We start from the raw sequence: 26,003 nt of genomic DNA on the forward strand, positions 1-26,003 counted from the left end.
TAAACATAGATTTATTTCTCTTTATTTATATTTCTAAACATATTTCTAAAATCGTACAAATACCATCTATCTCTCTTTGTGGGTATTTTAATGTTTTAAAATACTAAGCATAAACTTGACAATAATATTTTTAAAAAATATTTAAAGAACCAATGTATAATTTGAAATATCTGTCTGTCTGCCAGTACGTCAGTAACGGATAGCTAATTAACGTAGCATGTTAAAATTGTCCTATTGATTTTAATCTTGGCTTGATGATTCCTGTTAGAATTATTAAGATATTTTGGGTCTCGAGCTGTAGTACTCTGGAGATGTGACTAGATTCAAAGTTTAATTTTGCATCCTTTTTTATATACTTGATCCGGATCGGTCATGCTTCAAAAGACAAAACTACTTATTTTTATTAATATTCTGTGCATCATTGCATATTCTCTCTCGTTTTCATTATTTTATTTTGCTTGTATATTGTCATCCTGGTCTAAATTAAACAAAATACAAAAAGTAAATCCCAACATGGTGATTTATTGAGTAGCTTTGATATTAAAACCAAATTTTAAGGACAAATGGGTCATTTAGGTTCGTTAAGTAGATCGTCAGAGGATGTATATAAAATGATTTTCTAATTTAGTAAATCAATGGTTTCTAAATTGGGATATTGTAAATAGATTGATAAATATAGCTAACTAAATGTATCTAATAGTACTTGTATGTGTTTAATAAAATCTCGAAACAGATTTACTAACAGTTTTACAAAATTCAGGACCCCCCTATCTTGCAAGAGCAATATCTAATTCTACAGATTAAAACTAAGAAATAATCTAGAAAAGTACAAATCTTTTTCTATTTTTTTATGTTTGTATTCGAATGGGTAGAGAAAGGGGAGAAAAATATCCTAAAACAATCGCATAACAGTAACTTACAAAATAAAATACTAGCCTATTAATATACGAAAACCTATGGAGAACCCAATTGGTACAGTAGTTTCCGAGATCTTTAGCTTCAGACAAAAATCTTATTATAGTATATTAACTAATTTAGCTAGTTAAATAAGTAGTTAAGTGTCTGCTTGCCATGTCTTTAATACATTCATTGGTTGCAAGAATTGGGTATATATTTGAAGGGCCATATGAAATGAACGCAGTATAAATGGACAAAGAATTAATATTAGAGTAAAAGAGAAATAGAGTAGCAAAGCAAAAAAACATTGATATTTCAAGAACAGCTTTAAGACTGGCAGTGTAGTGTTCAGGGGAATCTACACAAAAAAAAATATTTCAATTACAATTAATCAAATTTTCCCAATTTTTATCTCAATAAAGGGGAAAATCTGGTATTTTTACATTAAAAAGAAGATAATAAATTTTCTTTACATTTTTAGTCTAAGTGTATTAAGAAATATTTAATGAAAAAGCTGCTGCTGGGTCATGGAAAAAACCGAAGTAGAGTGTTTTGTTGTATTTTTCACAGTAGCTTTTATCTTGTTTCCACGATCCAAAAAGCTTAAATAGCACTCTATTAATAATAGGTCTTGAGTGCGCTGAATTAGGGTAAAACTAATAGTCTTATTGACCTTGTTTAAACTAAAATCAAGCACTAATTCCCAGGTTCTAATTAATACCATAAAAACACCTAGGTTTTACCACTTTTATGGTAAAATTTTACCAGCCTATACGATTTAAAAGGTGGTAAAATTTTACCGTAACCGTGGTAAAAACACTTTTTGTGGTACTCTCTGACGCTTTTTACCAGCGATTTTTACCACAATTATCGGTAAAATTTTACCAGATTTCCGGTAAAATATTACCATTTTAGGACGCAAATTTATACCAGATTTTGACCAATTTTTACCACTTTTTTGGTAAAATCTTACCGCAAATTTCTGTAAGATTTTACCGAAAAAGTGGTAAAACTGTTCAACACCTGGTAATATTTTTGCCCTAAATTGGTAAAATTTTACCAGAAATAGGGTAAATATGGTAAAAATTTACCAAAAATTGTGGTAAAAACGGGTGGTAAAAATCACGAGAAAGTGGTAAAAAACGACCTTAATTATAGAAAAACATCGCTTGTAGGTATAAATCGCAAAAATAAAAAAAAATTGTTTTCATTTTTATCTTTATTGATTGAAACAACACTTAAACATATTTTTCTTGATTCTACTGCTCTGGCCGCGAAAACTGTTGCGCAACCTCCTGGATTTGCTGGGCACCGGCCCCATTCGACCTCGTATCACTGATATTCAACCTGGAATAAAATTGCTCATTAGTTAATTAGATAATTACAGGGATATAAAGGGATAAGACAATGGCTGATAAATTGATGTTCATCTCTAATGATGATACACATCGTTACCCCTTCTGTAGATTACAATAAGTGATTGAAATGTTAGGACACTCAACTTAATGAACCAACCAATAAAAAATCAATAAAAGTACCCAAGGTTGTTAGGCCAAAGAATAAGAAAATGTTATTTGAAAACTTTGGGGGCTAGTGTAATTTACAGCCCAATGTCCCATCCCTCCCTACTAAATATCTAATCTATAATACAAAGTAGAACGATGTCTGTCCGTCCGTCCGTCCGTCCGTCCCAAAGATAAAGCCTATACTCGCTGTTTACGCAAATGTGTCAGAACTTCCCCCCCCCCTTACTCTCACACCTAAATTTTTTCTTTTGAAAGCAAAAATAAAAGTGTGTAGGTTCGACTCCCCCTCTCCCCCCTCATTCATTTCCTACAGGCATCTTGACATGTGGCAAAAAAATCAGCAAACTTATCTAACTAAACATCTTTGAAAACGCAGAACGAGAAAAAATAAAGGGAAAGCTTACCTGGAAAACATAAGCAGTAACAACATCCCTGGCTAACAAGAACATGCTGTGTCCATACTACTCGGCATTACTGATTATATGCTTCACGTGGCGTATGGAGTCGTGGAACGCGGGGTCCTAAGTTATGGAGGATTAAATGAAGGAAGGAAGTGGACTGTTTATTACACTAGTCCCCAAAGCTTTATTTTCTTCTTCGTTGCTTTAACAACTCTAGGGACTTTTATTGAATTTTGAATGGTTGATTAATCAAGTTAAGTGTCTAAAGCTTTCAACAACTAATTATACTCCACAGAAGGGGTAATTTTGTGTATCATCATTGCTGATGTACATCAATTTATCCGCCATTGTCTTGTCCCTTTAGATCCCTGTCCCAAACAAGTACTAATATTAGATAAATTTAGACCTAAACCCCAGGCAGGGAGGGTAAAATATGGTGTAAATATCATAATGGTATCCAAAGTTTCAGAAACAAGTTTACTTATTCGTCAACTCAAAAACTTTGAGTACCTAATTTTTATTAGGTAAATCTTGATTTAATTTCAATACTTCGTCTTTTGTCCTATCCCATAAGAACCATGTTTCCCGTTGTGTCTACAGAAACGTAAATTATTTTAGTACAATCTTTTTTTAAACTTAAACAATATTTTACTTCGTCTTAAATCATTTAATAACCCATTCCTGAATAGCCTTGGTCCCTGGTCCACGTCTACCCGGGGAGGGTGGAGGTCCCCTGCGTCCTGGAGAATAGTCACCTGGTGGCCCTTTGGATGGGGGTGGTGACATGTACCTTGAATATTCAGATTAGTTTATAATAAGTAAATGTTATGTCGTTATCTATTAAAAATAACATATATCATCAAAATTCTAAAAAATACCTATTAAAAATCAAATTAGGTAAAAAAACTAGGTACTTTATGTCATTATTGAGAGGAGACAATGAACTGTTAATTTCATCAGTCCCAAAAGTTTTATTATAACGTTTTCTTATTCATTGGCTTAGGTAACTACTTTGGGGAGTTAATTAAATTTTGATTTATTGTTTCAATAAGTTGAGTGTTCAAACGTTTTTTAACCACTAATTTTATGTATCATCGATGTTGATGTTCATCAGTTTATCGGCCATTGACTTATCCCTTTACATCCCTGATATAAATTTGATTTTACCTTGGGGGTGGCCGACCTCTTGGTTCAGGTGAGTAATCCCTGGGTGGTGGGCCCCTACCGGGAGGTCCCCTCCTGGGTGACGGGGAATATTCTCTGTGGTGGGGGGGAGGAGGTCCGCGGGGGGGTCCTCGTGGCGACATATCCCTCATTGGCGGTGGGGGGCCTCTGTAACGTTGTTGTGGAGGGGAGTAGTCGCCCCTGGGGTGTGCCTCCCTTGTGAAGTAATGTGAGGGGGGTCCGTAGCCATCTCTCCTCTCATACCTGAAAAAATAAAAATAATTTACTTAAAAAGTTAAAATTCATTAAAAAAAAGGTTTTTAAAATTTTTTGATTGGTAGAAAAGGGAAGAACTAATAAAAAAGAGCATATCTAGGTAGGAAAGTTATTGTAATTTTAGAAAATCTTTAATAAAGCAATAAAAGAGATGGTAGGCATTTAAAGTTAGCAAATTTGGAAATTACACTAATATATTTTGTTTATATACTAAATTGTTTAAAGTAAAAAGGTTCTTTGTCTTTAGCTTAAGATTTCGATAACTACTAAACCGATTGAGTTCTCCTTTATAGGTAGGAAAGCTTCTCATATGACACGGAATGGTTTTAGACTATATTTCTGTCCCCTATCTATCCTTTTTAATACAGAGCCCCTAAATGCTAGGGCCGCAGCCGCTAGCAATATCCGCAGCCGCTAGGCAGGCAAGGGGGCCGAGCGCTGCGGCTAGGCAGGCTAGGGAGCCGAGCGCTACATTTCTAAAAGGATAATACCACCTACTCTAATGAATGTAGAATATACGTGGATATTACGACAGGGGGAAAAAATTGTCGTTATTTTAGCTTGCTAACATGAAATTCGTTTATTGGTCAGTTTGTTCAACCAGTAGTAGGGTAAGGATTGGGTTTAAAGAAGGGGGGTATCTTTATTTTAGCCAGCTGTGAGCATCTCCTTATCAGAGTAAATGAAAATGTGGTACAACATCCCAGTAATAATATATCGATTATTTTTATAAACTTTAATGGAAAAAACATTAAAAAAATAATATACCTGTCTAGCTAACACTCTGGTAAGGGTTTCCATAGTCTTAAACCACTCCCGGATTAATTCTTCCCATAAAGTTAGTCCACTCAAAACCTAAAACAAACGAACTTATTTTGACAAGTAGAAAAGTTGGTGGAAAAATAATTCATCTAAATTAATGAAGCAAAAATTCGTCCCCAAACTTCATTTTTAATTCTTGATACAGATTTTAAAGGGTGGGGCTTAAAGGGTGTTAACTCCACTCAACCCGTAAAACCCCTTATTTGTTTCCCTTCAAAATTAAAAAAAAAATATATTAGATTACCAACCTCAAACCTTTGAAATCCCTCATTTTATCCCTCTTAAAATTAAAAGCTTGACGTACAATCAACCATTGGTTGTCTTTAGGACGATTGGCAAATAGATCTGATTCCTGTACTGTAGAACAAATAAAACATTATGGAATGGATATAGAATATACGTGGATATTGATGACAGTGGAAAAATTGAAGTCAATTTAGGTTGCTAACATGAAACTCATTCAATGGTCAGTTTGTTTATCCAGTAGGACGGGACGGAATGGAGTAAAGGGGGCGAATTAGGGTTATCGTCATTTTAGCCCACTGGGAGTTTTACTTTATTAGAGAAAATAAAAATCTAGTGTAACATCCAAGTAATAAAATATCTATTTCTGCAGGTTATCTTAATTATAGTATAGCTAACATTACCTCTAGAAACTGATCCCAAAGTTCACAGGACACAACAACATAGAGATTAGCCTTGATCCATGTGACAATGAGGGTCTGGAAGATGGCCTGGGTCAACCTTCCTCCAAGGGTGTCCTCCCTGATAAGCATAGATAACTATTAACTAAAGATCCAAGAACAAATTAAATATAAATAGGCTATTTTTATTTAAGTGTGTAGGTAGGTATAAAGTATACTTTTTATCTAAAAATGGTATTTTTGTCTCTGATTTTATTTATCGCGTCGTATTATAGACAGCTTTCCGCGACTGGTAAAATGAGAAATTTTCAGATCAATAGCAATTTTGTTAGCCCCGAGGGGCCAAAGGACTGGCCTAACAAAGCTGGTATTGATAATATAATTTCTAGACTATTGTTCATAGAAAATTGTCTGTAATACGTAATTTTTCAGTATGGCCCAGAACCATTTTTAATCCAGGGGATATTTATCGGTTTCAAAGCCATACTGGAAACTCTTTGTTTAGGTCAAAACTACATTAATATCAATTTTTCTTTATTTTAGATTTAGTGTGCTGACTAAACAAACTAATTTCATTACTTCTTCTTTACAAGCAAAATGCTAGTGAATTTGTTCTTAAATACTTAAAGAAAATCGTAACTTCTCTATAATAATTATCTATGTGCCTGCGTCTTGGTGGTGTTTCTGTGAGGGTGAGTTGAGTTATCTGCAGCAAGATAAAGAGTAACTGCTCCCATGTTCGCCCGTCCATCTTTACATTCATTACCATAAACCTGACCAAAATAAAATTATTGTTAGATTAGGAATATCTATTTCTTAAATAAAATTAACAGGATGTCTTTCTGTACCATGTGAAAAAGTTTAATTTTAGCTATAATGGGAGAAAAAATCGGCGTTATCCTCTTAGAAATTTTTTTTTCAATTTTTTTCAATTTTGTACCCCCACACCCCCCCCCCCGACTACCGACGAACAACTATTTTAGGTTAGGTTAGGTTTTAGGCTAGGGAGCCGAGCGCTGCGGCTAGGCAGGCAAGTGGGCCGAGCGCTGCGGCTAGGCAGGCAAGGGGGCAGAGCGCTGCGGCTAGGCAGGCTAGGGAGCCGAGCGCTGCGGCCAGAGTTCATAGTTCGCTGTCGGGGGGGGGGGGGGGGGTACTCAAATTTTCAATATTGAAAAAAAAATTTCTAAGAGGATAATACCAAAAAATCAATTTAATGGACATTTTATATAATACGGAAAATTTCTTCCTTTCCCTGTACCTTATAAAAATCGTCGGAAAAAGCCGTTTTTTAAGCAAACAAAAGCGCGTTTTGCTCTATCTGTGAGATAAATAAGATAATGTTAAGATTTGATATTAAGATGAGAAAAATTTACGTTCACAGTCCCTTTAAAGACACAATACCTGTAATAATAATGTACAAACTTTTCAACCACTAATAATACCCTGGCCTTTCTAATTATAAGCCTAGGCAGAGCCATGCTGGTGATGCTAGCTCAAGCGTGTACCGTGGTTTCTGTAGAACTGTACTTCTGAAGCCAATACAGGGTTACGAAAGTTTAAATTGATGTTTTTTTTTTAATGTTAATATTAAATGTAATATAGTTTTGTAATGACATATAAAATATATATTCGATAGAATATAAAAAAATATAGTGCATTCAATATTAAAAAAAAATATTTAAATATATATATAGTTGTTAACCATATATGAACATATATGAATCTATTTCCGGCCGGGTTCTTAAAAGATATTGCCGCGTTTCTTCGACATTTTTTACGCTATGAATAACAAGCGCGACATTCGCGAAATCTAAAAGAGTATACAATGATTTATTTAATTATTTCGCTTTTGATGGTACGGCCTTCATAGAAAAAAAAAGATTATCTTCAATCCATTTTTGCTGCATATTAATTAATGCATCTTTTTAGAGCTGTGTTAGACATTAGAAAAATTGCTAAAAAAATAATTTAAAATTCAGTATTTTTATGTTATATACTCTGTTTGAAATTCTATCGTCAACGTTCAATCGAAATCAATGTCTAAAAAACGCCGAAAAAATGTGGCATTCATCTTTTAAAAACCCATCTCGGTGGTATTTCCGGTTGGCAAAGACAACATAAATATAGAAATCATGAAACATTGTTGTTCCACAATTTTGCCACATTTTTAAACATCTTGCTTAAAAAAAATCTTCCTTGTAAATTCTACAAATTTAAATATTTAGAGAAAATTGAGTAGTAATTTACTTCTTGATTCAAAATATTTGATTAAATTGAATCAAAACTAATAATTATTTTTGGCACTCTATATTCAAATAATCATAAGCTTATCAATAGTGCGCATGCGCGCACAGAGGTGCCATAAATTTCAAAACTTAAAAATATAAGTTTTGTAGCGAAATTACTCTATAATTCGAAATCTCTGTCTTTCTTTTAGAAACATTCAGGGGAATATACGAAAGCTTATATTTATATTAAAGATGAAAAATCGATAAATTCAAATGCACACGGCACATCTGCGTAAACACACCCTGGATTTTTTTTCTTTTAATTTTAATTCGTATGAAGCTAGCTCAAATAAGTAAATATTAAATTTGATATATTTTTGACGATGCGGGAGGATGTTTTAAAAGAAATGATGAAATAATTTTCAAGGTTTTAAAAAAAAGTTAGCTTCTTTTATGCGAAAAAATTCAATAAAAAGTAAAAATTTTTACCAAAAAGTTGGTCAAATTTTACCAAGTTTTTTTTTTTGGCAAGGTCCAAAAATCTGGACTTAGCCTAAAAATTTACCTTGTCAATTTTTACCAAAAAGTTGGTCAAATTTTACCAAGTTTTTTTTTTGGCAAAGTCCAAAAATCTGGACTTAGCCTAAAAAAATACCTTGTCAAATTTTACTAACTTTTTGGTAAAAATTGACCAAATTGCGTTTTTTTGTCTAAGTCCGAAAATTCGGACTTAACCTGAAAAATAGAGTTGTAAAATTGACCACATTTTTGATAAAACTTCCAAAAGTGGTAAAATTAAAAAAAAAAAAAAAAAATTTAAATTTAGGCTTCATTGTATAGAAGTCATTATTTTAAAGTACTACAACTGATTATGAAGAGCTGTTTTTAATTTAAAACACAAAAAACGGGTTTTTTTGTTTCGTCAAATTTTACAAAAAAAATGGTAAAATTTGACTAATTTTTTGGCTAAAATTTTTGCTGGTAAAATTTACCACGAAACTGGTATATTTTACCAGGTTGACCAGCTTTACCACTTTTCTGGTAAAACGATTTTTTTTTCTGGTATTTCGTAGAACCTGGGTTATACAGTATACAGTTTTTTAGATGGGAGTAATTGTAGACAAAGCCCAGTTGTATGTATGGCTTCTCATTTTACAGGGATAAAAATAAATTAATGAAGCGCAGCTATAAGGATAAAAAGTAAATTTTTAACTATAATAGAGGGAATTCATTGAAGCTACCTTTATAGCAGATTTTAAAACCCATGCATGTTTAACGTGAAGCATAGGAATAAGAGTACAATTTAATAATTTAGCTAGTCCATTCCAGATAAACCTTGAATCACAACAATTTTAATAGTCTATATATATATACTAGCGGCTTCGCCCCTAGCCTCTAGGGGCTTTGCCCCAAGAGGTTTAATCAACCTAATTTTTCGTATTTTAGATTTAAAAAGAAAAAGTAAAAAAATTTTTTTTTTTTTTTTTTGGGGGGGGGGGTATTTTTCATTTTTTGGGGGGGTTTGGGGTGTCCCACCCCCCAAGAAAATAGCTTAAAACCATCACAGGACCAGTAGGTATATTCCCTGAAGAGTAGAGCCCAATCGGTTCAGTGGTTACTGAGATCTTAAGCTTCAGACGGACAGACGGACAGACGGACAGACAGACGGACAGACATCGTTCTACTTTGTATTATAGATATGTCAGTTGCATGGAATTATGAGGTTGGTTCTGCTGATTTTGTACCATTAAATTTATCTGAAATGTATTTCGGCATTAGGCCCAACATTTATCTACCAATTAAGGGCATTCTTATACTGACACTTCATACTCCACTCTTATTTACTAAGTATATTTGCAATAACTTTTATTTAATGAAATCTTCCAATTTTTAACATGTACAAAACAGCCTGCTTAATTGCTTCAAGATCCATGTCAGATCTATATAGGAAATAAATGTCTATAAACGAGCTCAAGTTTTCCAAGAAATATTTGTTTAAAACTCATAGTGCTCCAATAATCCATAATAAACTCTCATTGCCCAGAACGATAAGACCCATTATTTTACCTTATTAAAAATAAATTCCTTTTTTTAATTTCATGTTGCTATTTACCTTATATCAATGTATTTAATTTCTAATCATAAAAAAGAAAATTTAAATTTATAATATAATAAGTTTAAGAAAACTCTGTTTTAAAAGAATTCGATTGTGGCGACACTTTGTGTGTTCAAATATTAAACTAAAATCGTAATCATCATCATTAACCCTTTGGTGATGGTAATGTAAAGAAAAAAATATAATTTTAAAAAAATCTTTTTAAAATCATTTAGATTATTAAATATTTACTTTCTTTTAGATTGTAATGCCGGGTGAGGAAAATAGATTTATTGAGAAATAGATATGCATATAGAAAACTAGCCAATAGGGAGATAATTATGTCGAGCCAACTCTCGTGTTGATATAAAAGCAACAATAAAGTTTAGCATGGCGCGTATGCAGGGATCCAAAGGGATAATACAATACCCAATAAATTAATGTACATCCCCAATGATTATACACAAAATATCCCCTTTCTGTAGATTACAATTAGTGATTGAAACGTTTGGACACTGAAATAAATGAACCAACCAATCAAAATTCAATAAAAGTCCCCCTGGTTGTTAAGCCAACTAATGAGAAAACGTTATCATAAGACTTTAGGGACTAGTGTAATAAATAGCCCAATGTCCCCTCCCTCCCTGGTTGGTATGATGGTAAGGTCAAGACTAATTTTATCTTCCCACGACTCTGAGGTCTCAACTCTGCCCAGGTGTCCACACTTTTCAACTAAAATGTTATTTTCAGGAAAATATTGTGAATTAGGAAAAGAAATGTGGTAAGGGTAATTAACAGAGTGAAAGGGAACAGCTGAAAATTATCTATAAAACTCTAGAGATTTAGGTTACATTCTCATTGGATTGTACCAATAATTACAATCTACAAAATGTTGGTAATTTTTTTGTTTATCATTATTGGGGGATAGATAACTAAATGTTTCTTCTATTGACATATCATGTAATTGTCTGAAAGATTGTAATAAAATTGTCTTTTCTTAGTTGCAATACCGCATGTACATTGCATATTGTAATCTGAAAAATATAAGGATGTGTTTAAAAATGTGTTATCATTTGTTTTGACTATATTGTATAAACAATCTTAAATCTCCTCAACATTCAACCAAGTGCTGGTGGATAATTGGGCAAAAAATGTTATTTTCAATGTGGTTGTAGAAAAGTCATTAAAACAAAGAATCTTTAAAAGGTGTAAATAATGTTGCAAAATTTTTTGTAGGAGAGTTTATAAATATGCGATAAAAGAGAAGCTCCAAATAAATGGTAAAAGTGTTACCAATAAAAAATTGTAGTAAAGATATTTCTACCTGGTGTTCAAATGAATGCTCTTAAAATGTCATTATATTCTGTTTTTCTATCTTCTCATATGCCGAAACGGCAACTTAAAAAGACAGTTCCTTTTTTTAATGACTTTGATTTAAAAACACAAGTGTAGGCTTATAACAATGCCTTCATTTAATCCTTGAAATAAATCCTTACATTTTACAAAATGTTTATGTATATCTTTCTGATTGCGAAAACGTAAAACTTTAAGTAAAAGATACATTTCATTTTTTTTTTCATTTTTCACAAATATTAACAATTACGAAATCCCCCCCTCACCCCCCCCCCCCCCCATTGTTTAACTTTTTAAAAGCGAGGCTTTTCTATAATAAGGGTCGGTTTGTACGTCCGTCCGTCCGTCACACACGGATAGCTTTTTCCCGTTAATTTAGGCATGTTAAAATTGTCCTATCAATTTCAAACTTTGCATGGTGATTCTTTTAGTAGTCAGGTACGATTTAGAAAGCGTAGCAACTCTATAATCATTACAAGAATGTCCGTACGTCCATTTTAAACATGTTGATTTTTTCAATTTTTTAACAACAAATTCTTATGTGATCTAATCATCCGATTGATTTTTGGTATGTTGATTCCTTGGACAACAAAGTATAATGTTATAAGCGAAGCAACTCTATAATCAAGTCCTAAAAATGTAAGTATGTCCATATACATACATTATCCTGTATTAAGCAGTTTTTCAACAAATTTACTTACAATTTTGCTTCGACTCTTATACATTTAAATTCTGATTATGCAGTTCTGACACTATATAAGTGTTACTGCCGTTTTAGTGCTTCGCTTTTATGGATGTTGTCATCCTTGTTCAAAAGCAACTTACTTGCCTTGCAGATTTTATCTAACATCAAAATAGTTCTTTCCATAAAAGTTGTTTAAAGATACTGATACCCATACTTAATTTAGGACTAACGGCTACGTAAAATGTTTTCTTTTTAATCTATATTAATATCAAAATATCCGTTAGTCAGCGCTTTATATTTTATTTTATTTTTGGCGATTTCTCTGTAAAAATGTGTGACTTGGCAGCGGCCAAATGTAAAATAACAGTTTATGTAGAATCTTTAACATGAAAATTGTCAAGGAGACAGCTGAATTAGGAAAAGCTGCTATAGCTTCACAAAAGCTGCTGCCGAGCCGTGGTTAAATATTGATATTTAAAGAGGTATTTCTTAGAACTAATTTATAAAACACTTAGGTAAATAAACCATATGATTTAATAAAAGTTTCGGTTAAGGTCAGATAATTTCCCAAGTATATCACCTCCTTTTTATCTCACCTACATAAAACCTACGTGTAAGATTTAATCTACAGAGATAAAGGGATTCCAATTATATAAAAACTATCAAATCAATAAGCAAATTAAATAATAGTTATTTCTCGCATCGTATTATAAACGGCTTTCCGCGGATATAGAATGTACAAGCCTTAGGCACCTCGTGGCTAAAAAAACTAGTTTTAATCTTATGATTGTACATTTCTATATTCGTAGAAAGCTGGATATAATACGATGATAGACAAAGTTTTTTCGTATGGATGAGAACCGGTTCCTATCCACCGGATTTGAATGAATATGAGAAAAATATTTAAAAAGAGATTGCTAAATAATAGATACAAATCATCATATATTAAATAATTGCAAGTAGGGTGGAGGGATGAGAGCTGAAATTATGTTTTTAACCTAGGTTCATTTTCTAAAGGAAAATAGCTGTAAACCAGCCTACGGTAATTTTAAAATAGCTTCAGCTGTTTTAAAAATCTTCGGTTGCACTCACATAGACATCCCAATACTTGAGTTAATATGTAATAAAAAGCTCCTTTATCTCTGTAAAATACATGCAACCAACTCTTTTTACATGCGTTTTTTAACAACAAAAAGTTCCATTTTTAGTCCTACTAAAAAGGAGTATCAATTTAACACAATTTTACGTTTGTCTGACTCTAAATGTATGTTATTCTCACATCTTTTTATAGAAAAAAACCGAGGCGTTAACAGATTTTATGGCTTCGAAACAGATTAATGTCCGCTGGATTAGAAGCGGTTCTCAGTCATACTAAAAAATCACGAAAAGCATCGCATTACAGACAGTTTTCCAAGTATATTAAAATAAAGATCATAAAATACCAGTTATGATAATATACCACTCGGGGCTAAGAAAACTGGTTTAAATATTATAATGTTTTGATTTAATATCCGCGGAATGCTGTCTATGCGATATTTATTATGCTTTTAAATATTCTAAATAATTTACATGAATTATATCACAAGTTAAATTTTTTATCGTTATATTTTCGAATTTAACTATATGTTCTGGGACTTGTTGCTTTATATCTCAGAAACGGCCTCACGCCAAAGAAAGATTATAAAGAATTTTAGATACGATAATTTAATCTTTTCTTTTCTAAAACTTTACGTATTTCTTTATTTGACCTTTTTCGATCTGTTTCATTCGTTTCTTCGCCTCAAGCCTCAACTAAAAACTTCAAACCTAAGAAAGGTTTCAATCTTTCTTTACATCTCTCCAAATCTAAATCCAGGACTTATTGAAACTTTGGATGCACATTTGCTGTTTCAGATATCTTTACCTCCAACGAGAACAAATGGAGGTATTAATATTGTAGCCTAACAAGGATGACAACATCCATAAAAGCGAAGCACTGAAACGGTAGGACAAACGGACATTAACACTTGTATAGTAACTGAACTGAAAAATCGGAACATAAATGTATAAATGTCGAATCAAAATTGTAGGTAAATTTGTTAAAAAAACTGCTTAAAAACAGGATAATGTTTATGGACATACTTACATTTTTGGACTTGATTATAGAGTTGCTTCGCTTATAATATTGTTCTTTGTTGTCCCAGGAATCAATATACCAAAAATCAGATCAAACGGATAATTAAAACACTTGAAAATTTGTTGTTAAAAAAGTAGAAAAATAAACATGTTTAAAATGGACGTACGGACATTCTGGTAATGATTATAGAGTTGCTACGCTTTCTAAATCTTACCCAACTACTACAGGAATCATCATGCAAAGTTTGAAATCGATAGGACAATTCTAACATGCCTAAATTAACGAATAAAAGCTATCTATCTCGGACGAACGTACGGACGGACGGACTGACCCTAATTATAGAAAAGCTTCGCTTTTAAAAAATAAGATTCTTAAATGTATGTAAATATATATGATTACTTGGATCATACACCAGATTTGTATGTTCTCTAATAAAGTGAAACAAGCAGCGGGCTAAAAAATGATTCCCACCTTCAACACACTATACCCCATCCCATCCTACCGGATGAACTAACTGACCAATAAATAAAATCCGTGTTAGCAAGCTAATTGGACGACAAATTTTCTCCTGTAATAATATTCATGTATCCATGCAGATATAATCTTTATTATTGAATTAGAAATTTAATTAAATATGCATTTATAAGAAGTTTTCCGTTATTTTTTCCAATAAATCTCCTATAAAATATCTATGGTCCATGAATTTTTAGCTTCTGTTTCAAAAAATAAATACATTTTTCTAGTACAAAATAAAAATATTTAGAGCCAGTGTTCGAATGAAAAATCCATCCAGAAACAATCAAGAAGTACGGCTAAGAGGCTTTTAGGATAATTCATAGAATAGATAGCTGAAATTTACAAGGTACTGTTAACTGTTTGTTTTGTAAAGTACTTAGCAGAATGGTGCCATTAAACAAACACGGACTTTTCAATTAATTTTTGCAATTAATTATAAGCAAACATGATAAAATGGTATTTCTTGAAGTAAAAAGCTTTTCTTTTATAATGAACCAAACCAAGTACGCAGAATAAAAAACAAGGATGACAGCATCCACAAGTAGTAAAGTTCATAAATATTAATGCTAATACAACACAACTGAGAGACAGACTCTAACAGTGAGAGCTTATGAGAACATGTTCATTAGTCTCTAAAATAAATTGGTCAGTTGATATGTCGGGATTGCTCTGGAATACATTAACTAATTATAGGAAATATGCTAAGTTTAATAGGGATATTATGCTGGCGAAATGTTATTCACTTTACCTTCTACATGCTTGGCTGTTCTCTTATATCTACGAGTAGCTACGCTTCTTGGGGCCTTTACGGTAGAGGTTGAGTTTTGAAAAGAAAAATTTTAAAAAAGGACTTATTTAGGGGGGAGGGGACATTTTTTGAGGGTGGAGATACCCTCCCCCAAATAGTTAAAAAAAAACTTCGCTGGGCTTTACGGTAAAGAAGATCTATATCGGTTCAGCGATTAGCGAATCCTTCGCAACAGAGAAAAAAATTCTTACTACTTTAAATAATAGGTTGACCTTTGCCATGCATGGATACTGTCATCCTTGGTTTTTAATTACATGACAGTTAGTTAAATATTTTCCAGTACAATGGATCTAACATATATATGTGGATATTATGACAGAGGAAAAGTTGTTGTCAATTTAGGTTGCTAACATACAATCATTTATAAGTCAGTCCGTTCATCCAATATGATATTAGAGTACATAATGATCTGGTGCATGATCCAAGTAATAATAAATCCATGCCACTACCATTGCATTCTGCATTCAGTAAACATTAACCTATGTGTTCTTTTTTCTTTTAATTGAACAAAACCTAACAAAGAGTTAACAAATTGATAAGCTTTAGTGAACTCTTATACAATGAATATTTTAAAGGGTATAATACTGTTTGCTTCTATAGTCTTATGTGGTGTGCAACTTAAGACGGCATTTGAAAACTTGTTCAATCCTCCAACAGTAGACTCAACAAGACAAGTTCATTTAAAAGAAGTTGATATACCTCTTATTACTGTTTGCCTTATAGATCAACTTAACCAAGAAATGCTTAAAGAGCTTGGTTATTGGTTTGAAGAAAGTTTGATGATGGGTAACACTTACACCAAATGTGATGGGAATCCATGTATATCATGGGGAGCACACCTAAACCTGTCCTTCAATCAAATTATAGAAAAGGTTTACACCTATCCTAATTTGGAAACACAATCCCGTGATTTAATACCAAGTCCAATAAATAACTCAGTATATTTGCCTGGATTTGGATTGTGTTCAGAAATTTCTGATTTTGATCCTGTTGAAAAGTTGATTATTGTGCGTAATGATCCACCACAAGCATTAAGAATTTTGATTACGGACAGGCAGTATAGAAGTTATGTGATGCCACATATCTCATCACATGTGGGTAACAATATTCTGGTGGTACCTGGCAAAAGTTCTTTCACTACTGTTGATATTGAAATAAGGTCAACATGCAAAACAGAAGCTAACACTGAAACACAATTTGATTTTAAAAAGTGTGTAGATGACAGGATACAGAAAAAAATTAGTAAGGAACTAGGGTGTGTACCTCCCTGGCTCTCTCCAAATAATCAGTGCAACAAAACATACACAAACGGGTTTGGATACGAGTTTGTTGAGGAATATACCACCCCTCTAAGAAATAGGGATAACATTCTGGATGAGGCTTTGTGCAGAAAATCCTGCACTAGAACCAAGTATATTGTACATGAAAGAGAATCGATAAAACAAAGTGTAGGAATGATTGAGATATCTTTCAATCAAAATGTTTTGATAACTGAAACAGTATTCAATTATGGTCTCTTTCAATTCGTTGTAGATGCTGGAAGCTCTCTGGGACTTTGGCTTGGTCTTTCTGTTCTTGGCCTACATGATCTAGCCCTAGAAACATTCCATTTCTTAAAAAACATTGAATTTTTTAAGAAAATTAAATCAAGCTTGAGTAAAGAAAAGGAAAGAAGAACTTAATTTCATGATAATTATCAGGGCTCTGCAGCCGCATGTAAGCCTCAGTAAATTTGTCATGTTATAATTTTAAATATCAGCTGAGCGAATTTTTTTTTTTTTGCGCACCAGCTTCTTTAAATTTGAGGGTTATGCAATATGCACGGCTGCCGAGTTCTAATAAGTATCCTAATGAAAAGATTTAGGCCTCTTTAAATCAGATGTTTAACGCATGAAAAAAAAACAATTTAAAAATTCTTTTTTTGATGAAAGTTAAATGTTCTGAAATATTAAAAGTTGCTCTAAAATGTTGAAATGTTTATTGTGTTCATAGTTCTTCTTACATTAGAAGTTATTCAAATTATAATGAACATGTACATAGATCTTTAATTTCTTTTTAAATGCCCTCATATATATTATAATGTATGTGTTGTCATCTATTTGCTTTGTTACTTATAAATGTTTTAATACTTTACATATTATAATTACGATGACGTTTTAATGAATGAAATATTTCTAGTAATATTAATTATTAATTAATGAGGGCAAAATTATTAGGTTTGCTAAAGCAATTTTATACCAATAAGATGCAGGTAAAAGAGAATGGTATTCTGACAAACAATTCTAAAGGAAAATTTCCCTAAACCCCCTTCCCCTTTTGCTCCCCTTCTTACCCACCCCTAACTTCCAAAGGTTTGGTGATTTTTTGTAGAATTGATTGTTACAATAACTAGGCCTGGGTACATGTAAAGGTATGAGGTTTACATTCATTGTATTACTTTATTATTATAACTTACATGTATGTAAAAAATAAATGTTTCTTTAATCTTTTTCAAACCTATGTACTGAACTAGCGGCTACGTCCAAATAGTCCTCTAGGGATCTTAAGGCTAGGGGAAGTCGACCGCCCCCCACTTTCAATTGTAGTGTTTAAAGAAAAAAAGATTTTTTTTGGTGGGGGGCGGCATTTTTCTTGAGAAGGTGGTGGTACCCTTCCCAAAAATGGTTATTAACCTTCCCAGGACCTATTAGAAGCTACCCTGTAAAGGAGTACCTTATCGGTTGAATGGCTAGCGAGATCCTTCGGTACACACAGATCCTGTAGCTTTATAAGGATTAACTTAACAGCTCAATCCTGAATTTTAGAGAAGCTTGGTATTTAAGTTTGTTAGCAGGGAAAAGGTAAAATGCCCTATGGATTCTATAGCTATCACGGGGGGGGGGGGGGGGGTTGTCAACAAACCCTCCCACTATCTATATTTCTAGCCAAGCCAATCATACTTTAAAAGTAGGGAGGCGGTTGTGACACTTTTTGAAACCCAAACTAAAAGTCAAAGGAACTCTACTAAAACATCACAGGGATTTTGCATGGCGGGAACTTTCAAGAGGTACAATGTGGAACTTTGAAGAAACGGTGACGGAACCACCACTATCGCGCCGAAAACTGTCGTTTCCTGCCGATTTAAACCCCTTTTCTCGCCAAATCAAGATAATTTGGAATCATCAGACGTACAAACTTATTAAAAAAGTGTCAATGCAAAAAAAGGAAACTTTTTGCTGAAAAAAGCTTGTTTCGAATGATTTTAATGAATTTGGTAAAGGCAAAAAAAATATTGGCAGTTTTTGGCAAGAGCGTGGGTTTAGCCGCCATTTCTTCACAGTTGTATATCTTAAAAGCTACTACCATACAAAACTGGACCGATACGACCTTTCCCTGTAAGTACTAACTGTGCATGGTAATGCGATGGGCCTGTTTTAGGTAGATGCGCATTTGAAATCAGCATGAATCATTTCATTAATAATCACGTTTGACGCGGTGTTGAGCTGGATCACATCACCTCCCAAACCACTAGCGAGTGCGCTACGTGCTCAGCCACGGTTTTGATTTTTTTAGATCAGCTAGAAGTTTAAGAAACTGGACTATAATTTCCCGAAGGCTCTAGATAGCCCATAAAGTCAAACTCTATAGCGGGCTTGTGTACATTTTGTCATGATTAACACTGTACGATTCAATAAATACAAGTTTTCCGTACAATTCTTTTCACAAATACCACTTCAGAAGCTAATTGAAACTTCCCTCATTTAGAGACTTGGGTTCAATTGTTAACGAGATATTACTAAGAGGTCAGCTGAATGAGTTTCCGATTGTGCACATAGTTTCCTCATACTATAAGTGTTTACTACTAGCTAAAAACGCTTCAAACTTGCAAAAAAAGAAGATAAATTAAAATTTCGCACGTATAAATCTTGTATACATTAAATCGCTTTTCCCTTTGACCAAAGTAACTGAAAATAAGTCTTGCAACATTTGGATTATCTGCTGTACAACTTTGGAAATTATGGAAGAAATATGCAATACTTTTTCAGTTGATCTAATCAGGATGAACAGAACAAAAACCTCGTCGACAGACAAATGGACTAAGTGAATAAGAAAATGTTAATTAGACTTTAAAATTTACCAATCTATCTTCGACAGCAACAGAGAAAATAAAATGACGGGACTTTGTGTTTTGTTATTGCTAGAAAATTATTAAAATCATGCCAGAAATATCAAAGATTTGGAGGTGTCAGTAAAAAAAGAAAAGCCGCACCTTAGCAGTCTTGCTCTCTATTATTGAAACTTAATAACAAAATTTTGGTCTAGCTTTAATGGCAGCTATGTAAATTGAAGGGAATACACAATACTATCTAACATAAAGACAATATAAATTATAGAGCTTCTTCGCTAGGTAAGGCAAAATATATCTTGCATCTTAACTTTGAAAATACTAGTTAATTATAATTACTAGATCTAATGTAATTAACAAAACCATTAACTTATTTTTATTCTTTATTCATGGAAATATGGGGCCGAAGGCTTTCTTCTGTGTATGATAACAATACAAATTAGCTTATAATAGCAAATAACTGTTGGGAGGGCGTCACTATTAGACAGATTCCATAACTGGAGGCTCATAACCATCAGCTCTCTCAACCATCTCGCCGGTGACTGGGTCCTTGGTGACGGTGACCTTGCCGCTTCCCTCGCCGTGCATCTCGAGCAGCTTGGTCAAATCGTACTTAGGCCTCTTGAGAACCTTAACCTTGCGGATGTAGACATCGTGCAGGGGGTAGATATGATGACAGGCCTAAAAAAAAATATTATTATTAGGTACCTAAGTAAATGGACCATAAACTTAAAGGGGTAGTTTCACGAAATGCATTTGAACTTAATTTAGTGAACCGCATATTTTTTCTTAGTTAATTGGGTAAACTACATTTAAATAGCATATATTTAAAATGAATTCAATTTTCTACCACGTATTTATTAAAATATCAAGACCTGAAAATTGTCTTTTTGTGATATATGCAATTTAAAAAGACGATTTTCAAGTCTTGATATTTTAAAAACTACGTGGTAGAAAAGTGTAATTTTTTCAAATATATGCCATATAAATGTAGTTTAACCATTTAACCAGGATAAAATATGCGGTTCACTAAATTAAGTTCAAATGCATTTCGTGAAACTACCCCTTTGACGGAAAGACCTATCAGTTTTCAAAAAGCTTCAAACACCAAGTAAGAATAATGTCCATAAGAACTTAAGAAGCACAGAAAATAAGATGGTACGCTCAATGCTCATTGACTAAATTAAAAGCAAATTTAAATAGCCTTAATCAGCGTTAGGGAGCCGCCTGTGAAAACAGCCAGAGCAGTTCTTTAATGAAAATAACTGCGACTCCGAAACGCTGGCCTTAATTATTCTGGGACCTATGCCAAACTTCCTACCCCAACCGGGATTTTGACAGACAAAAGAATTAATTTGACTTATTAAAATATTGTTACCTTCATCATATCGGCGGCGATGGAGTCAGGGATGAGCTTGTTGACGACATCCTTGAGGGAGCAGGCGGCTGTCTCCTTGGTGATAATTTCCTTCATCTTCTTGCGGATACGACGCACCTTAAATAAAGAACAGTAAAAAAATATTCAGTGATTTCAAGTAAATGAGAAATCACGATAAATTGATGTATGTCCATAACTGTTTATTAAAATTAATAGAGATGTCTGGAAAACATGTACTTAAGAAACAACAAATCAAAATCATTAAAATTGCCCATAATTTTTTGAGCTTACGAATGTGATAAAATCCCTCTCTACCTCACTGGGAAATAGGATTTGTAAACATCTTTCAAATATTTGTTATCTATTGTTAAAAGTGGTCACCTTCTCGCTCTTGGCGTAGCAGGTTTTCTTCTGGGAGTTCTCGTGCTTCTTGGTGAAACCAATGGAGAAGAAACGCAGGGTATAACCATCAGTGGTCTAAAAATAATTGTTTTGTTTGCTCAAGCCTTCATAGTTTCAAATGTAATATATCAGGCATAGATAACTTAAGATTCCTCTAACCTAACTCCCCATAAATCTTAATGTTGGCGATTAAAATGTAAATTTAGTAAATATCCCCCCCCTCCCCAAACATAATTTTATTTAGAACTATAGGTACAGCACAATTGTGGATTAGGAATTACCGACGAAGAAAATATAAGTAGAATTAAAATCCTAAAATTGTTAAAATTAATAAACACGAACAACTAGGTATTAAGTTAATATAAATATATTAAAACTTCATATCGTATTTGTTTGGCAAGATGATTTCTGTTATGTAATATTTAGAAAACATGACAGCTCTTCAAAAAATAAGATCCAAAACCTACTATATTTTATACCTTTTTACTTTTTTCTTCCGATCTTAAAACAATTTTCTCAATATTATAGGATTTGTTAGCTTGTCTGATTTGACAAGATGCACTTTATCGCATATTGTCATCCTTGTTTTACTAAGCTAAGATAACTACACTTTAATGCAAGAACACTAATTTCAATGAAGCAAGTTGTAAAAGCATTAAACTTACCTTGACATCAGCGTGAGCCTCAATCAGTGTCTGCCATTTCTTGACCATGGATCTAAGCTTGTCAGTGGTCAGGTCCATGCCGTAGAAGTTGGTCAGGCAGTTCTTGCCCTATAACAAAAGCATTATCATTTAACAGGTAAAACTTATTACGTACCTATTAAGATTTTAAAAGAATACTTTACTTGATAAAAATCTGTTAGCTTAGCAATTAAAGAATGCAATGGATTATTAAACATAAGCTAAACTAACTAAACATTTTATCACAAAATTGCCTTTTTTTAGTATTTCCTTAAGCTTTACATTTATCTTAAAAAATACTTTCGACCCCACTTTAGCTTATTTCGCCTGAGAGAATTATCTAGGCTCAATAAAATATTAAAATTGCTTAACTTAAACATTAAAATCTGGAAAGAAGTATCTTACTAAGAACAATTCTCACCTGAACATCTTCGCAGACGAGCTTGAATTTTCTGAAAGACCTCTCAGCATCATTCTCTGACTGCAGATCAGCGAGGGAAACCTAAACAGCACATATTGTTCTAATGTGGGTCTTTAATAATAAACTGCTGGACCTGTGGTTACTACTTCCAGGGATGCAACCCCTCCAAATATAAAAATATTAAATGTGAAGGTTCAGACTAATTTTATAATAGTAGCATAGTCAATTAAGCAGTGTTGCGGAGCCGGGAGCCGCAATATTTAGCTGGAGCCATAATTTTCGTTAAAAAACGGCTCCGGACTAGATAAATAAAGAGATTTTTAATTAGGTAACTCTGTTTTGTCATGTGCAAATGCCCCTATTAGATTTTTCAAGTAAATTTTTATCAAAAATTAAACTTTTAAAACCTCCAAAATTTAAAAATAGACATGGGAAAAAAATATGTAGTTTTTCTTGATTTTAGGTCGGAGCCGGTGTCAAATCCGGAGCCACCATCATCACAGACGGCTCCTCGGAGCCGGAGCCGCACCAAAATCAAACGGCTCCGCAACGCTGCTATTAAGAATACTTAGATATAATACAGTCCAAATCAAATTCTATCATTGTACAGCTTTAAATATTTTAAATTTCATTAAGTAATACTAAATACGATAGTGTATACGTACGATTTAGGAATTATTTGCAAAACTTTAAATATATTTCATTGTCATTAGTTATGACAACCTTAAATGGAGTGTTTAAAAAATTACCTCATAAACACGGCCCTTCAAGCTGTCGCTGGAAATCTTGGTACCAGCAGTTCTGTTAACAAGGGTCTTGCCGACCTGGCGGACCTTGAACATAGAAGGAGCCTTAATGTCGTACCTGAAATTTAAAGATATTTGATTCAAGATTCAAAGTTTATCAATACAGAGTTTGAGATAAATTAAATTCAGTTCTAAGTTAAATTGTTGGGACAGTCACACTAAAAGTCCGTCAAAATATGCAAGTATTCTCTTTTACTACATTAAAACAATTATTAATGGATATACCTAAGCATATTACTGTACTTAATATTTCAGCAAATACGATGAAAATAAGTTTCCGTATAACCCCTTTCGTAGCAACGCCTCTTTGGGGGCGTTTAAATATATTTTCACAATGGATTTTAAGGAGGTTAATTTAGGTTAGGTGATTGCCCCGTAGGGCAAGGCAATTGGCCCCGCAGGTTAGAGCCCCCCCAACAGGTAAAAATTTGAGAAAAGCTACTGTGAAAATACGAAGAAATTCTCCTTAAGAGGCGTTGTCACGAAAGGGACTATATCTTAAAGTTGTTAATTACCCCCTCCCCGATACAAAATTAAAGTAGTTTAAAACCCCTTCCCCAATACAAAACAAGTTGTTTATCACCCTATCCCACATACTAAAAAGTACCTATTAAGCTTCTCTAAAGATTTTAGCTAGACCCCTCCCACCTGGTGCCTAACGAGAGGGGGGCGAAGGAATTATAAGGACAAGAATAACTTAAATAAAAGATGAAAGCGTTAAAACCATAATTGGAAAGATAACAAATACTATTTTAAATAATTATACCCCAAATGTATTCCTAATCCTACGTGAAGATTACTTAAAATGTATAACTGAATTAGATCACTGGTTTAAGACAAAACTACAATAAAACAAACATTCCATATAATTTACATAGGTACTAATTTAATGATACAGACATATTAGAATTTGCGAATATATCAGTGAACTAATAGATACTTACCATTCCTTCCTGGTGAAGGGGTCGATAACCTTCTTCTTGGCTCCCTTTTTACCTCCGATTTTCAATCCTTTATTTTTGCCGACGGCCATATTGCCTGAAAAAAATTATAAAATTTTAAATCACTATCTTGGTTAAATAAATAAATTTATTAATACAACATTTTAATTTTTACGTCCATCTATACGCGGAACAGATATAGACAGCTAGCTAGATAATAATCAATTTAAACAAAACATAAATGAAATTAGCGGCAGCTTCGGACGAAAATTAACCTAATTCAACAGACTTCGAGACAACCTATTATAAAATTAAATAACTTTATGAAGGGAAGAATTGAATCAAAATTGAAAACATGACAGACAATACAGGAAAAGGTATAATAATGCTCTTAAGTACAAAGTATCTTAAAGTTAAATTTAAGTAAAATTTACAGCTGTCTATTCTACAACTTAGCCGAGAAAATCGCAATTTTCCTGAACACAAAAGCCAAAACCAATTAAAAATACTTAGACAGATTAATAACATAAAACTTTATGCACTAATAATCACAAACTTAAAGATATTCATATAATTATAAATCAGCTTGGGCCAAATTTAAATCTTTTGGATTGAAAATTGATTGAAATTCTTGTGCACACGCATGTTTTTGGGGAGCGCTGCGAATGCCGCGTCTCATTTCATACAATATCCAATGTGCCCCGCAGGGCAAAATATTAACAATTTTATTATTTTTACATTAAAGTAACAGGATGTGTTTCCATCCAGAGATAAATTACTCCTAAAAACATAATCCTTCTCCCAAAAAAATTTTAAAACTTTTTTTTTTGAGATTGGTGTTCCAAAAGCTTCGATCAGTAGGATATTTCGTAAAAACGTAGTGTATAATAGATTCAGTGGTTAGTGAGATCTTAAGCTTCATTCAGAAAGACAGATGGATAGACAAACGGCTGGTAGGACAGATATGAACCATTTTACTTTCCAATATTGATTATAATTTTGAGGAGGAATATTTAAAGCAAAGTCCCTGTAGTCGTAGGCGGCAAAGAATAAATTAAATAGATCAACCATTTTACTTTCACAAATATAGAAAAATGTAGTTTTTATTCATAGTATTGTTAGAATTTTATTTCTTATGCTTAACCTATATATGATCTAAAAAAAATGTTAATTTTCTCTGGCTAAATTCTATTTCAGTGTTTATTTTCCCCACAGTTTAAACTTTATTTAGGTATTCTATATAATTTGTTATTTATGGCGGAAATTGGCCTAACTTTGACAAATCATAGACTAACATCGGACATAAAATTAGCCATGAAAATATAAAATTAAAAAGGCCGTAAAAAAATTAAATGCAAAATGGCTTTTCGTTAATAAAAAAATCACTGCTAATTTGCGTAAATTATTAAACCATATCCAAGCAAAAAACCGAAAGATCTAGTGGATTGAGTAGAGTAAGTTTATAAAATTGTTTTTTCTTGCTTATTATACGGCCATAAAAGGTTAAAAAACTATCAAAAAATCCATACAATAAACTAAAAATATGTTAAGAACACATATCTTTTGTATTCCCAGCTAACATTTTCATTGAAATTCATTTAAAATTCATCTTTTTCGCTTACATCTATTCATTTAAAATCATCATGCCAGAAAAATGAAAATCAGGGATATTTCAGAATCAACTCCCTTCTAAAATGGCACCGATTTTGATGATTATAGAAATGAATTTTAAATGA

The 26,003-nt window shown here is 32.8% G+C and overlaps 3 protein-coding genes across 4 annotated transcripts; all 3 read right to left on the bottom strand.

Moving 5' to 3' along the window:
- Positions 1–2,107: 2,107 nt before the first annotated feature.
- On the bottom strand, positions 2,108–4,140 carry LOC145326883 (uncharacterized). The gene is made up of 4 exons (XM_080170321.1): positions 3,992–4,140; positions 3,504–3,614; positions 2,828–2,942; positions 2,108–2,244 (listed from the first exon to the last, which is right to left on the bottom strand). Exons 1-3 carry the CDS (start codon positions 4,138–4,140, stop codon positions 2,885–2,887), a joined length of 318 nt encoding a protein of 105 aa, XP_080026447.1. The 3' UTR covers positions 2,108–2,244; positions 2,828–2,884.
- On the bottom strand, positions 4,117–7,444 carry LOC145326882 (ral GTPase-activating protein subunit alpha-1-like). 2 transcript variants are annotated; one of them, XM_080170320.1, is made up of 4 exons: positions 7,236–7,444; positions 6,396–6,503; positions 5,734–5,851; positions 4,117–5,119 (listed from the first exon to the last, which is right to left on the bottom strand). In XM_080170320.1, the coding sequence occupies exons 2-4, from the start codon at positions 6,497–6,499 to the stop codon at positions 4,913–4,915; spliced, it is 429 nt and encodes a 142-aa protein (XP_080026446.1). In that variant the 5' UTR covers positions 6,500–6,503; positions 7,236–7,444; the 3' UTR covers positions 4,117–4,912. The 2 variants fall into 2 exon arrangements, with proteins under 2 accessions (XP_080026446.1, XP_080026445.1); XM_080170319.1 differs by having other exon boundaries at positions 7,132–7,250.
- A 12,557-nt stretch (positions 7,445–20,001) lies between these two features.
- On the bottom strand, positions 20,002–24,409 carry RpS3A (ribosomal protein S3A). Its single transcript, XM_080170292.1, has 7 exons — positions 24,271–24,409; positions 23,270–23,384; positions 22,521–22,601; positions 22,082–22,189; positions 21,396–21,491; positions 21,015–21,131; positions 20,002–20,317 (listed from the first exon to the last, which is right to left on the bottom strand). The coding sequence occupies exons 1-7, from the start codon at positions 24,357–24,359 to the stop codon at positions 20,117–20,119; spliced, it is 807 nt and encodes a 268-aa protein (XP_080026418.1). The 5' UTR covers positions 24,360–24,409; the 3' UTR covers positions 20,002–20,116.
- Positions 24,410–26,003: the final 1,594 nt, after the last annotated feature.

The sequence above is a fragment of the Acartia tonsa genome, chromosome 8 (assembly GCF_053477335.1).
Source record: "Acartia tonsa isolate MP-2025a chromosome 8, ASM5347733v1, whole genome shotgun sequence".
In the NCBI taxonomy this organism is placed as follows: Eukaryota; Metazoa; Arthropoda; class Copepoda; order Calanoida; family Acartiidae; genus Acartia; species Acartia tonsa.

Bases quoted from the DNA above. Each gene is read 5' to 3' on its own strand.
- LOC145326883 (XM_080170321.1), bottom strand. From the start codon at position 4,140: ATGAGGGATATGTCGCCACGAGGACCCCCCCGCGGACCTCCTCCCCCC. The intron at 3,615-3,991 runs GTAAAATCAAAT...TGAATATTCAAG, and splicing joins AGAGGTCGGCCACCCCCAAG to GTACATGTCACCACCCCCAT. The intron at 2,943-3,503 runs ATGGGTTATTAA...CATAACTTAGGA, and splicing joins GGGACCAAGGCTATTCAGGA to CCCCGCGTTCCACGACTCCA.
- LOC145326882 (XM_080170319.1), bottom strand. From the start codon at position 7,208: ATGGCTCTGCCTAGGCTTATAATTAGAAAGGCCAGGGTATTATTAGTG. The intron at 5,852-6,395 runs GCACATAGATAA...TATGCTTATCAG, and splicing joins GAAACACCACCAAGACGCAG to GGAGGACACCCTTGGAGGAA. The intron at 5,120-5,733 runs GTAATGTTAGCT...CGTTTGTTTTAG, and splicing joins TTTGGGATCAGTTTCTAGAG to GTTTTGAGTGGACTAACTTT.
- RpS3A (XM_080170292.1), bottom strand. From the start codon at position 24,359: ATGGCCGTCGGCAAAAATAAAGGATTGAAAATCGGAGGTAAAAAGGGA. The intron at 23,385-24,270 runs GTAAGTATCTAT...TTTAAATTTCAG, and splicing joins CCCTTCACCAGGAAGGAATG to GTACGACATTAAGGCTCCTT. The intron at 21,492-22,081 runs GTAAGTTTAATG...AATTATTTTTAG, and splicing joins AGGCTCACGCTGATGTCAAG to ACCACTGATGGTTATACCCT.